This window comes from Schistocerca americana, chromosome 4 (genome assembly GCF_021461395.2).
Source record: "Schistocerca americana isolate TAMUIC-IGC-003095 chromosome 4, iqSchAmer2.1, whole genome shotgun sequence".
NCBI lineage: Eukaryota > Metazoa > Arthropoda > Insecta > Orthoptera > Acrididae > Schistocerca > Schistocerca americana.
The window spans coordinates 115,025,859-115,041,148 of NC_060122.1; the positions used below are offsets into that span (position 1 = coordinate 115,025,859).

The 15,290-nt window shown below is 39.8% G+C and overlaps 1 protein-coding gene across 1 annotated transcript in view; it reads right to left on the reverse strand.

The window, feature by feature from the left end:
* Positions 1 to 1,598: 1,598 nt before the first annotated feature.
* The window catches only part of LOC124614049, a 92,995-nt gene continuing 79,303 nt past the window's right edge, over positions 1,599 to 15,290 (reverse strand). Inside the window, exon 4 of the mRNA XM_047142882.1 lies at positions 1,599 to 1,945. Within this exon, the coding sequence (XP_046998838.1) occupies positions 1,927 to 1,945 (19 nt within the window). The 3' untranslated portion in view covers positions 1,599 to 1,926. The remainder of the gene's footprint in view (positions 1,946 to 15,290) is intronic.

Here is a 15,290-nt window from a genome sequence, read left to right on the forward strand (position 1 = left end):
TCTAGCCATTCACAGAACTCTGCATTTTGTTTCTCAGGCCTCCCTCCAGTGTTCTAATTTATTCAGACTCAATGATCAGACTGTCCATTTATCCACTGCATTTCTACTCTTTTACGGCATTGTGTATGTTGCATTGCAAGAATATATTTTCTGTGAAAAAACAGCATTCAGTTACTGTGCCAGGTTGACCGAAGACCTTGTTTTTTCTATCCCAGAATGTAACCATCGAGGAGGTAATGTTCCAAGCATATCCTGATGCAACAAACATTTTATTGATTCAGACCGCAATACCCACATTATTGAAGAAATAATACATTGTGGATTTTATAGGCACTGTTGTTCCAATGAGCGATGGCATAGTTAAAGGTGCTCTTAATTGTTTTACCAGGAATCTAGCACATAGTAGAGCTAATAATCCCTACACAAATTGCTGTACTACCTAATACAATCACCACTGCTTGGAGAATCTCAGAGTAACCAATCCGCGGCTGTGTTCATTCCTGCTGTCTCCCCAGCTCTGTCTTAGCAGGCACCTCTGTTTTGCATAAGAAACCCAAATACACACCTGCTGCAGTCTGTGTTATCAGGTGGCAACAACCACAATGACACAACACCCCCCCCCCCTTCCCTGTACCTTCTGTGCAGCATGACAGGTTCGAGACCATGTTTTCTGTCTGCCACTACTGTTAAATCAACTGTCACCTATATGGACTAAGTTCTGTGGTACTTAAACTATCCCATTCAAACAACTCCTACTTTCATGTGGAAAAGGGTGAAGGCAGATTACTTAATGAAAGAAACTGCAAGTGCTACCACAAGTAACAAATTTCTGAAGTGGGATGTTAAGCCTTCGAACAAGTTGCCAGAGAAAGGATAGCTGTACACAAAAGAAACAGCTGAGAGAGAGAGAGAGAGAGAGAGAGAGAGAGAGAGAGAGAGATCACAACAGAGCTTCCACAGTCGGTTTGTTTGCTCATGTGGTGCTGACAGAAACTGAAGATCGGAGCATTCCATACATGGTCTAATGTACCACTGTGTCATTGTACCTATTTCAGTGTAACTACTTCTTCGAGAATTCTAAACTCACAAGTTTCATTTAAAACAAGTTAACAACAACAACAACAACAACAACAACAACAACAATGCTGAGCAACAAATCAGTGCCAGTAGTAGTTGAATCTGTTGGCTGTGGTTCTCTCTGTGCCAAAGTACCAACAGCATCCCTTTTACAAGGTACATGCAAGTACCGGAGTGACTGGATGACCATGGAAAAACAGTGAGCTCTGCTTCAGGGAGCCGTTTTCTGACCATGATCAGATATGCCTCTGTAGAATTGCTTGTCTTACCCGTCCTCCTGTATACTGTCACACTGACTGATTGCAGAAGTTCTGACTTCATACCAGTCATGTGACAAACCAATCTGTGCCATTCGCTGTGGTAAAGAGAGTACACTTCATCGAACACAGCAAATACATCTAATTCAACTGCTGATGAATATAGTCATAAATGGGACCTCATCCCTATGGGACACTGAATGTTTCTATAACTTTTTTACAGCACAGTAGACATAAATATAGGTCACTTTTTAAATCAGTAAATTGGTATATGTTTCTCTATTTTATCAGAAATGTTGATTACAGTTATAATACAAGTTTGCAGTTGTATTGTTTCTTCTGATGATATGAATATCTTTGAGATGACGGGAAACGGAGTCATATTTGTTTTGTAAAGCGAGGACCATTCTGTGATGAAAGTCTTATTTTATGTCCGTGTATCTTCTTACACGTGTTACTGGCAGTGTTACTGCACATATAAACGTTCTAAATGAATTCTGCGTTCTAGAGGAAAGATATGACAAATGATGATGTAGCTTTGTACATTTCTTGCCAATGGCGCCAATCAGTCGTCAGTTATTTCCAGATGACACTAAAACTGGAGACCACATCTGTGAAAGAAAACATTATTACTCACAAAAGGCAAAAAAATGTGATTTCACATTTAATTATTGATTGAAGACTGAAACTAGTCACTCCCAAGTACCATTTTCATGTGTAATACTATACATAAATATGCACAAGTTTTATTCATATAAGAGCTGTTGTAATTTTCAGTGTTTAAAGCTTTCCAGGTAAAACCAAATGGTTCAGGTAAAACGTAACTGGCCCACAAAATATTTCATGGCCTTAAAATAGGCAATCCGACCTGCACAGTGTACACTGGGAAGTGTAATTGGCATGGCCTTTCTTAAGATGCTCGAAATATTTTCTGATCTAATTTCATTTTCTCCAACCTGTATAAGCTACAAATACTCACCAGCTGTTTCTGAAGTGTCTAAAATTTTTTCAGATGATTAGCATAATTTTAAAAATGTTTGTTTTATATACTAGCTGAACTCTTGCATTGGATTTTCTCTCTTGGAATAAAACATACCAATAAATATGATGCAGTCTGCAACTGACAGTACAAAAAAGTGAAGAACAAATTCAAAAATTTTTCAGTTCACAATAATATTCAGAGCAAGAATCATGGAAGGAATTGAACACACAATCATAAGATCCGAATTTGCGGCAGTTGAACCACCCCGTTTTCTCAAATACAAAATAACTGACACTTCGAACAGGCTCAGTCACCAACATACTTCAAAACCTAAATACTGACAGTCGTGTAACTGAGTGTACATCACCATGCAAGGTTTGATTGAATAGTCACAATCTGAGAAATGAGATTAGGTTCTATTACTGCCATATTACAAAAAAAAAGCATTGTAAAATTTGTTCAAATTATGTGTCAGGTATTTATTCGCAAAGATTTCTGAGAAAGCAAAAGAGTGAAAGCTAATTTTGGAACGCAAGGTGGTCAGTGAGCTGGTGGATCATAAACATATCATGTTTTCACATTACGGCAAATTCTGGAAGGTACATACAACAACAAAAGAAAATTGAATTAGTTTTCATTGATTAAGTAGCAGCTTATGATACTGTTCCAAGGAATCTGTGTTGGGAAACATTAAATTTGGTGAATAAAGAGACCTGTTCATTGGAAAAAGTATTAGAAATACTCTTAAATATCTGTGTAAATGTACTGCCGACTTTAAAAGGAACACGAATGCCCATGTCATCAACATATTACTATAAGGGCACGGTCTCATAAAGATAGGGGAATGGAATTAGTAAATAATGTATATTTGTTCATTCTTATTTCTATTTGTTGATGATGAAGTAGCCACAGCACAGTATACAGTTTACATATGCAGTAGAATAAAAAGCTGTGTTCTGAAGATCAGTAATGAAGACACAAAATACATTATTTTTCTAGATAAACAGTTGATATAGAGGAACAAAATCTGAAAGATAAGAAATTCTTGCTACTGTAGATCTGTTGTAGAAAAAAGAGGGAAAATGAGATTTAGAATTTAATAAAAGTAGTAGTGATGGACAGAATGCCATTGGCTTATTCAGCTGAATTTTATGGAACACAAATTGATGAAAAAAGCTAAAACTACCATAATGAAATTGATATTAGATAGTATAGTACTGTATGAAGCAGAGACTTCGATAACTAATAGGAAGCATATTAATACACTGAAAGTATTGGACAATGATTTTTGGAGAAAATGAGCAAGAATTTCATAAAAAGAAAAAGGAACACTGAAGTGTAAAGGAAAACGGAATTGAATGGAAGAATGTGTTATGTTGTGTAGAAGAAAATAGCTGTGTTACGGTCATGTAAAAAGAATTGATGATACTGTGATACCATAACGTATACTGCAGTGGGGAACTGAAGTACACTGGAGAAGATTGTGATTCATGACTATGTTCTTCTGGACCTACCACTATTAGCTGTACAGTTTGGAGCTAGATATACAGTACCTAAATATTACACATTACTTAAACTCACAACACACGCCCCCATGCCCGGGGGAGGACTCGAACCTCCAGTGGAAGCGGTGTACCTTGTGGTGTTGATAGTTTGTGTTGACCACGAAACTTAATATCTGTGAACTCTAAAGTTGAGATGGAGACTCGACTGAGCACTCACTTCGCGTCCGTACAGAATGAAGTATAGCAAATAACTGACTAGTGTCAAGTGTTATATATATATATATATATATATATATATATATATATATATATATATATATATATATATATATGAGCTACGACATGTATGGGAATTAAGTTTCCTATATCCCGGTTACTGATACCATTCCCATAGTGGTGGCCCCGCAGTTCGTTTGTGTTTGGGATCTTCCTTGCCGGTGTTTATGCAACAGGTTATATGCACTATGCAGTGACCACACCAAGCAATGTCTTTTTCGAAGATGTGGAAGCACAACTCCGCTCACAGAGTTTCGTTGTTTCTTCGCCAATGGCGTATTCATCATTTACGCACAGTGATTCGTGTTCTCAACCAACTTACTGTCCTGTCACCACAAACTGCAGTCGGCTTTTGGCCTCGTCAAGTAGCCTGGCCACAAAGCATTCAGTTCTTGCCACCTTCACAGAGTGAGGTGGCGCAGTGGTTTGAACCGTTGTCCTCCCAAATGAGAGTCCAGTGTGCATCCCGCGTCCGTCCATCCTGATTTAGGTTCTCCATGATTTCCCTAAATCGCTTTAGGCAAATGCCGGGCTGGTTACTTTGAAAGGGCAATGCCGACTTCCTTCCGTAAGTCGATGAGACCAGTGACCTCGGAATTTGGCCTTCTCCCCCAACTCCCCTCTTGCCACTTTCTTCCCTCGCCCCAAATGTCTGAAGGTCCTTGGCCACCTGGTCTGTCCATTTTCCTTTGACCTACGTTCTCCAGGTTTCATCTGACACTTCCCTCGGTCTTGCTCCCTGCTCTCTTCTACAGATGTGCACGGCCAATCTCAGCCTCCTTGTTTTCGCTTCCACATCATCTGTTCATTATACAGGATGAGTCACTAATTATTGGCACCAAGAATAACTCCGAAAGTACGATAGGAGCTGAAAAGTTTGTGGGACAAAAGATGCATGGGACAACGTGGGCCATAATATGACGTTGGTGTTTTGTTACTAGGTGAGGTCGCTTCAGAGATTGTCAACTCTTAAATGGGATGCTATAGTTCCGTACTTATTTTATGATAGCAGCTATAGAGACGAATCCAATGATACGTAACAGGAAGGTCTTTGAAAATATTCTGTAAATGGACTTTCATGCCAGCGTTGTGACCTTCGTTGACCTTCAAAGTGATGACCATCGATATCAATGCAGTACTGCAATCTTCTTATCATGGACTGAGTGTTATTCCTTATCACTTCGGCACTTAGGCGAGAGAGAATTGTCAGAGCATGTACTTCGATATCTTCAGGTGTAGTTGGAACGTCTTTATAAACAATGTCCCTTACGAATCCACACAGAAAAAATCCAGAGGCGTCAAGTCTGGCGAACGAACCGGCCACGACACATTTCCTCCGTGTCCAATCCAACGATTTCGGAATTCTCTCTACAACTCATTTCTAGTCATTACCGAAAAATGTGCCGGACACAAATTAACACATTTTGTTCCTTGCTCCTAAAGGCATTTCTTCCAGTAACAGACGTAATGTTTCTTGCGGGAATGTGGTGTACTTCCTACCATTAAGATTTCCTTCGATGAAATGGGGGCTATATTTCTGTCCTCCAGAATCTAACAACATTCACCGGCCATGGTTTTTGGTGTGCAACTTGCCGCAGCCAATGTTGCCCAATAATGTGTGTTATACAAAGTAAAATTTCCTTGGTTCGTGAAAGTAGCCTCGTCAGTAAATAAAATCAAAATAATAAATGTGTCATCCCTTTGAATCTGAAGTTGAGCTCATCACCAGAATTCAATGCGACGCCTGCAATCCGTACCAGTTAATTCTTGGTGGAGACTGATATGGTAAGGATGATATTTATGGCGATGCAGAACACGAACAACACTACTCTGGCTGATGACAGATTCCCTTGCGATTTGACGCGAGCTAACACATGGATCTCTAACCACAGTGGCAAGAGTACCAATTTCCGTTCTCTCGTTAGTAACTTTCCTTTGTCGGATATGTTTCCGAGGCGTTAAAGATAAAGTTCTCTGTTTATCATACACGTATTTAAATGTACGACATGTAGGGTGAGTACGTTGTGGATATCTTTCAATATATGTCTCTAGCTCTCACTGAATTTCGTTGGCATTCTCCTCCGTAAATGAGAAGCATGTCGACTTGTTCTTCGAAGGAATACATCAATCACATTCGCCTGATTCGACGATACTAGTCTTACCGTTACTGTTAGTGATGTATTGCGAAACCGTCGAATGGTGTTTACATGTCGATGACACCTTAGATAGATACGCCGTATTCGGCGAATATTTACTATTTGCACGATATACGATAGAGAACTGTCAGAGCATGTGCTTCGATAAGTGTCGAAGTGATAAGGAATACCACTCCATCCATGATAAGATTGCAGCACTGCATTTATACCAATGGTCATCACTTCGAACACCTTCTGTAAAAGGACGCTTATGCCACTTTTGTAACTTTCGTTGATCTTAAAAAACCTTACTGTTAAACATCGCTGGATTCGTTTCGATGGCCATTATCAGAAAAGAGGTACCAAACTATAACATCCCATTTAAAAAGATGACCATATCTCGGAAGCGACCCCGCATAGCAACAAAAACCAATGTCATATTATGGCCCCCGTTGTCCCGAGCAACAATTGTCCCACAAACTTTCCAGCTACTATCGTACTTCAGGAGTTATTCTAGGTAGCGGTAGTTGGCGACTCCGCCTGTGTATCGCCATGAGCCCTCTGTTTCTTCTTCTTCGCCGCTGTCTTCCCTCACAAATTGATGCAAATATCTTCCACAACATTTTACTTAAAAAAATATTTCTTACTCTCTATACACTTACCTTTCTGTTTTGCGGTGTACAGTAACACTGCTCTGACTATAATTTTGTTTATCCTTCTTTTGGTCCCTCTGGAAAATTTTTTGGAGGTCAGTAATGCGTTGAGTGAATATGACGCTCTGGATACAGATTAAGTCTTATAGACCCATCAGAAACGTGGTTATCGACATGCAGTGTATCCCACCATTTTTGTCTTGTAATTTCTTTCTGTCCTCCTGAATTTCATTTTCTCTTTATTTTAACAAATCACGGGGCTCGTATTACAGGAAAATGGTTTTCATCTAGATTTTCAGCCAGTAGGCCCCTACTGCATAATCATCTGCAAAGACAAGATTTTCAATTTTATTCCTCCGTTTGTAGGGAAGCAGCCTACTCACGATGTAGTAAATTCACATCAGTTTCCATTATGTGCCAGCCAGTCTGCTGTAACTAGCTCTGACGTCATAAATGTTGCGCAATACCTTAAAAATTAAGCAAATGAACTAAAACTTTTCTAGCATGTCAAAAATAATACTAAATTAATGTGTGTTAAATATCAGTTCGATAACTTCAGCCATTTCCGAGATTTGGACGTTTTTCTGGAAAAATCATTGGCGCAACAGAAAAGAGCTAGAGACTTCAAAATTTATATTTAGATTCATCTTTCATAATGATTTAATAAAAACAGTACTTTGGATTTCACAAATTAAGACTTTAGTGGAAATTCATGATTTTCTGGTTTTCGTCTCAAAACTGAAGGAAGCAAGATAGATTAAGTAGGTTAGTAAATAAGGCTAGGATGTTTAGATTTAAATAGGTTGGAGGTCCGCTATGATTATGAAAATGTGTAAAGTTTCTTTTTAATACCTATAAAATTATAGCGATAGCGGATCTCAACAGGGCCAGTTCAGAGCTCATCTAGTGCGTGCAGGGCAATTAAATTAATTCTCTCGCCTAAAGTATTTAACTTAGCCACGTCAAAATTTTATTATCAATACTTACCTGCGTGCTGAATGCACGTTTAAATTAAGAACTTCTTCGGCCATCAGCCAAAGAAGCTATAAATTATTATGTAACTTGAAGTGGTGCGTTACTAGCCCAGCGGCTAGTCGGGAGAGCGGATAAGATCAGGCGATCCCTCAGCCGTCCGCCCCGCGGCTTTATATAAAAGAACACTGCGCGAGGAAGCAAGGCCCCAGTTCTCTCCAGACGCTGAATGACACGCCATCTGTGTCGGTAGTCGCGTCGCATCAGTGTATCTGCTACAAACAGCCTCGGGTGCCGTATTAAGTTACTAGAGATACGCGGAACTATGAAAACATTATATGTGAAGTGTTAATTCTGGAATGATTTTCATTATCTAGCTTCAGTTTGCGTATTGTCGTATTTTTCACGTGCCGTCGCGGGACAGTCATTCTACCAAAAATTTAGCGTGGCGTTTGATGAAATATTTTCATCAAATTATGGCGAGCATTCTTTTTAACATTTAATTCGGACATTTATAGTTGCATCAGCGCATTAGACTCTGAACTGCTCTGTTAGTTAGGTTGTAGGGATACTTGTGATTTTTATCAGTGAATTTCAGAATATACTCAACTATTTTGGAAAACCGTTTTTGATTAGAAATCCCGGACAATCTCCTAATTCCTCAGAGCTATAAGCTGCAGCTATAAGAACATTCTCAGGTAAAGTGGGCACTAGGATATCTATTTACTGGCTCCAAGTTTTATTAAATCACTTTCTGGGGGTCACGGAGTAAATAGAGAGCCAGTGTTGAGAACGGCAAAAGACAGCAATAACAACATTCTAAAAGCTAGAAACTGATTCAGCACGCAAGCGTTTATACAACAGTAGATAATTTATTTTTACAAACTCATCCGCCGCCCCACATATGGTGCATCGGCCGGGAAATGTTTCTACAGTCTACAAATACTTTTTACAAACTTACTCATCCGCCGCCCCACACGTTTATACCCTCTCCTGGTTTTCCTGCTGTATCCACTACTTCCTGTATGATTATTTTTAAACAAGAGCTATGATACTGCATCACCTCGCCTGACCCTTCTTATGTCAAGAGTTGGAATATTCTCCTTGCATTTTCACTCCCCCTTTCCAGGCTTTCAATGTAACTTTTGCAAAACTTGTAATCTCTATTGCTATTCCAGAATTGTGCATTTTCTCCCAAGACTTTTCTCTGTTTATGCTATCGTAGGTTTTCTTCATGTTAGCAAATGTAGTTTTGTTGTATTATGCATATTCAGATATGGCTTCCTCCAGTGGAAACACCTGATCAGTGGTGGATGGGATTCTTTATAAATCCACTTGCTTCTCATATATTCCCCTTTTTACTTGTAATATCCGTCTTTTATGGAGAAAATGGAGAACAGTTCATAAGATGTGCTAGTTAATGAGATGTCACAATAAGTGATATGCAATTTAAGTCCTATTCTCTCTGCAAAATACACTAAGCCATATAGAATAAAAAAGTAGGCTGCAGTGACGAAACGACTGATCAGTCAAATCTGTTCAAGCGAAGTGTAATTCCCGGTTCAGGCCTCAGCTGTTGCATACGATACTTCAGTCAGCTAGTAAGGTACTGAAAGAATTGGTTTGTGGAACTGTTTCACTGACACCCTTCTGGAAAAACAGCGTTTTGTATCTCTAGTTATATACGTGAAGGTGATCTGCACTCTACATTGGTAATCGAATATCGTGAGTGACCCAGACGCAATTTTTTATGAAATAGTCATCTAAATAACGGCAGACACCATACAGCAGTTATCCTAATTGTGAACAATTAGAAGCGTTCGTATTTGATATCAGAAAGCATTAAAATGCCAGAGGGAATGCTCCTCCAATATCGGTTGACAACAGACGAAATGCGTTAAGACAAATATTAACAAACAGCACATTTACTGCCAGAAATACAATAAGATCTGGACTATACGAAACTGATTGTAGGAAGACCATGAACTGCACTCATTGTTTCCATAATGTAGAGGTAAGGCACATGCAAATCTGTGATGTAATCAATATAACTTTTTTCTTCCTACTACAGCCCTTTTTTCAAATTTTCATGGTAGTATTACGGCCCAGTCATTGTGTGAAAAAAGCATGGTGTTCAGGGGTAAAATATCCGTAGACGGGTATAAATATATCCTTTTTTGGTACAGGGTTTGCGGCGGTACAGGGTTTGCGGCGGTACAGGGTTTGCGGCGGTACAGGGTTTGCGGCGGTACAGGGTTTGCGGCGGTACAGGGTTTGCGGCGGTATGAACTCGCTTGGACAAGTCTCATGTCTCACAATTGGAGAAAATTAAACGAGAGTACTGTTTTCTATGAGAACTGATGAATACAATTTCGTTTCTGTCAATAGAAGGCACAATTCAGAAACATCGTCACAATGAAATAAATAGTTACGATACACAGTGAAAAATTGTACAGTATGACAACACATCTTGATGGGACAACATAAGTTACCCGTAAGCAACTGATGGAGCAGAATCTCAAGCAATGTTCTTTGCCGTTCTTAGTATCGAAATGCACCATGTGGTTACGAGAAAGGGGAGCAGTCTTTTTGCTGAGGGGGCGGTGCAGCTCCACTCATGACAGGGAGTCAGTCTCGTGGTCCGTTGGCGGACGTAGGAGGAACACGGAGTGCTGGGCTGCGCACAGTGGCTGGAGGCGCCTGGGATGCAGGTGGTTTGCAGCGGTATGGGGGTTTGCAGCGGTGAGCTGTCAAGGGTGGATGTGTGTGTTAAATGTAGACCGACGAAACGTGCGTCTTCGACACTTAACGTTAGGAATATTTTGGACGTGCAGTATGACAACACTGTAATTTTATGTCTTTGTATTTTGTACACTGTTATAAATCTGTTCTTCCTCGTAATTCTATTAGACTGTAAGGAGCTGAATGTGCAAGGGCTGGAGAGAGATTTGTGTAATGAACGAAGAGTTAACGCGTTGACAGTGCGTATATCTTCCTCTGGTTTCATTCTGAGTTGACTCTGTTCAACCTGTTTCCTCAAAGATAATGTTACGAGCCACATCAGAATAGCAGCCGCTACGCGTTAAAAGAAGATCCCTAACGTCTTCTTTATTATTTTTTATTATTTTGCAAATAGATCCTTCTAGAACGGGTAATTTCTTTACGCATTATTTCGTATCAGCCATTGCAGTCATCATCTGAAAACTTGGATCAAATTTTAGAAAATGTAGTATCAAAACCTGTGCACAACTGGTATGTTCTTAATCCTCTGATGGTGGACAGTAGCAGAAACGGCATTATGACTAAAGAAGTACTGTATATTAACCGATCTAGATGGTTTCATTGTCAAAATACTCCCGATGGCCGCAGACAATTACTGAAAATGTATTTTTTATTAATAATTGCCTGTGAGCGAGTGCACATGCCGTCATAAGGTTCTTCTGCATCAAGTTATGTTTACGTGTTATCAGTGTTGTTACGTGTGGCTTTCGAATATTCGTTCTAAAAAGAGAAATTTAGATATACAGGCTTTACTCAGTTGTGAAACGTAAATTTTTCGCGCACCTGTGTGCAACGAGCGAATTATTTCTATGTAAGCGACACAAGACTTCGTAAATAAGCGTGTCGATGAGAGATTTATTTTGTCTTTGTGTTCAGTCTTTCAGTTGACATATTATTTCCTAAGCTGTTAGTGTCTGAAGGCTGCATCTTTAAATTACGTGTCGAACTGCGATTGACGTTGTTGGTGTAGCCAGCTTTTATGTAAATTTGTAATATATTCAAACCATTAAGTATGGTTTCAGGGTACTTAATTAAATTTGATTTTCCGGCCCTCTTTTCCACAGTGATGTTTGTGTTAAGAGATAACAGATGAACGGGGTTAAAAGTATCAGATGAGATAGTCGGTGTCAGTAGATAACTATCGCCAGCCTGCGCTCAATTCGGTCACGTTCGATCTGAGTCCTCACGCTGTCGCAGATCTTGATCCCTAGTCCAGTAGCGCTCTGAAGTATTTCGTAGTTGTGGTGCCATGTTGTCAGTACTGTTTGCATGCAATCACACTTGGACTTCGCAGCGCGGTTCCTTACGTACCAGCAATACAAAAATCTCTCCCAAAATTTCGGGCAGTAAATGGACGTTAAAGATTGGCAATCTGGCAAGGGGGGGGGGGGGGGGGGGGGGGGGAGGGAAACCTTGTTTCACAAAGCGACTTGCATCCAGCGCACGTTAGTCTATCGATTATTCATATGACTTTGAAACGCATTCCTGTCGGTTTTTTAGCACATTCTAAATTGCTTTCTGCATGAATCGTAAGTTGATTTGTGAATGAGTGCATAGTGTACATGATTTCTGTGTCGGGGGAATCCTCGTCGCATGTAGAAACAAACTTTCCTACAGACAAAAGGGGCTACACGAGCTGAGCGGTGTAAGGCCGAACGGATGAATGCCAACCACTGTCTGATTGTGTGGTTGATTGGGTTTGCGAATAATGAGCGTTGTTATAATTATTAGCGACATTCAGACTACAGGAGTGGAAATAAACGAATAACAGGAAAGAAAGATTACGTATTACCTTCTCTATGTAGCCAAGAACATGAAATTTTGACAGAAAATTTTGGGCCATATCGCTATACTAGTAAGGGCTAGTTGTAGCAGCCGCTGAAGTTCTATTCTGGGAGTAGTGCAGAAAATGTTGCACAATCACTTAATAACGTCTAACCGGAGAATAAACGCGGGATAACTAAACTGGTGATCGTGGCAGGGTTAGTGAAGTTAACCTGCGAATAAGCTTTGACACTAGCGGGAATAGTTACAGAATTAGTGATAACAAGACTGTTGGAATCGTAATGTTGTTCCATAATTTGTGTGATTATCCGTTTCTTCTCCTTCCAAGTTTGTATAAAAATTTCGTGCTACTACTTCTCGATTTTATACTTGAGAAACTGGAGCGTATGAATGAAGTGTGAAACTATTTCTTAACGTAAAGCTTTTTGCTTGTAGTGGGTGAAATAGGGATTTGATACTGGTACATGTGAATTATGTTCTGCCGTTACAAAAAAGACCGTTTGTACCAAAACAGTCATGTTTATTTGATTTGTGTTAAAATTGTTGAGCATTAGAAAGGCCTATTTTGTTTTACCTACCAGACACTGACAAAATAGACGTAATCAGATCGGAATCCACACCAGTCTTGGGTGCTATTTGTAATAACAGCTTTCTCAGTATTAGACAATGACATTTCGACGTTTCATGTAGCAAGACGTTTGACGAACTTTGAGGTACTGGATTCTTTCGCAGAAAGGGAAGCACGCCATGTAAAGCTGTAGCAAGATTAGAGAGAGAATACACATTTCTTCGATCCTTAGCTCCTAGAATTTTTTGTTTTGCTTGTCATGTCTTTACTGGGTTTATGTATCCTATATTTAATTTTGTCACACAAAGCAGCAAGTTGTTAACTGATATGGGATAGTGTGCAAATTTTCTGAAGTTTTTTTTAAGAAAAGGGGACAGGATGTCAAACCGGCCGACTGTAAGCAGGAGAGAGACCACAGGACATTTTAATTTCCGCTGTCCTGAATATGGTTTGATGGTATCCATTACAAAATATACGTGTTTCAATTTAGTGATTTTGCTGTTCCCTCTTCGTTTACTGCTCTCACGTCAAATGAAAACAAAACAGATTTCTGTGGCCGGGAGCTATCAAACGAAATAAAATAAATTCACGTAATTACGGAAGGCTAAAATGTGTTACTAGTTGCAAATTTATTTCCACCTTTCTGACAGTCGAGCATTAATTGCCTTGCAGAACAATGAAATCATTTTTGTCGGTTTGCTAAAGAAATTTTTTTATTAATCTTTTCCGCTGAGGCAGACAATATATTTGAAACGAAGTGTTCAATTCCACACACTGTTCGCTGCATTTCGAGTGCACGTTTTCAACTTCTTGCACGTATGGCATTATGCCATAATAAAGAACCAAACATGAGGTAATACAGTACTGGTACTCCAAGAAAATTTACATCCAGAAAACCACATTGAAATCTTAATATCAGGTCGTGGCTTACTTCACTGGGAATCTGGACATATTAAAATTTGCACATTTAAAGTGCACATTCGTGTCACGAAATTCTGATGCTCTTCGAGTGTCCTCTGATGTCTTGTTTCTCTTATGATATAATATAAGAGCTTTGATGTTTTACACCTGTGAAGATACGGGCTTCCTACGACATCGTAGCTGCGCAAGCGCGGTCGCGCCTGTCATCTGGCGTCTCTGGCAAGTGCAGAAACGAACCTATTTCTAACAGGTCGCGGGAAAAAATTCCGAATGGTGCTTTGAAAAGAGTTACCATCAAAGTAGCATTCTGGCAGTTATACCGGAACTATGTGCGATGATGTACGATGAATTTCTTAAATCACAGAGCGTTTTACTCTCATTTAAAAATTAACTCTGTGATGATGAGCCATTTAGATGAATTTCGAGCCCAGAAGATCAGACATTTATGTCATTACTAAACATTTTACTGGCACATTTGTGTGGTATATCTTAAAATGTAATACGCGCATAAAAGAACAACATTGTAAGTAAAAGCTTAGCCTCTCTCGCAGCGTATTAATCATATAGACGAATATTAAATGTGAAAGCTTCGCATGTCATGCTGCAACACTATGTATATTAATTTAAACCATTAACTTTGTGTTTTTGCACTAAAGTGATGTTGCTGTTGGCTGACTACATCACGTGCCCTAAGCTCTGAATACCTGCTGTCAAAGGCTGGCGAGATCACGTGACATGAGCTATGACTGGCTTAAAAAAGCGCATTGAAATCTAGATTTCAATGCTTCGTAAAGTAAGATGCGGTGTTTGATGTGCAGCAACATGTACGCTGCATATTTTCGTATTACGAAAGCATAAATTCGAATTCCGCCAAAGATCTCTCCAAAATGCGTGTCCTCTCTGTGTTTAGTTTTAGATAGCGCCAGGAAATTCTACGCCCATGTATGTGAGCGCGCGCGCGCACACACGCACACACGCACACACACACACACACACACACACACACACACACACACACACACACACACACTCTCTCTCTCTCTCTCTCTCTCTCTCTCTCTCTCTCTCTCTCTGAGCAGAGCATACCCATCTGGTGGAGAATGGGCTACACGCCAGAATCAATTTATATGCAATAAATCCTAAAGAGTAAGGTGTAGTGGTGATCATAGCTGCCTCTAGACCATGGGGTTTGATTCCCGGCCGTGTCAGAAATTTTCTTTGCTCGAGTACTCTGCGATGGTGAGACGACGTGATCAGAACCCTACAAACGCTAAGACTCAAGGATTTCTGTGTAAGGCTATTCACCGACTTGTGCATTGTCGTAGCGGCCCCTTATCAGTTAGAGGGCCCGCATAACAGATAAGCAAGAAGGGCTGCC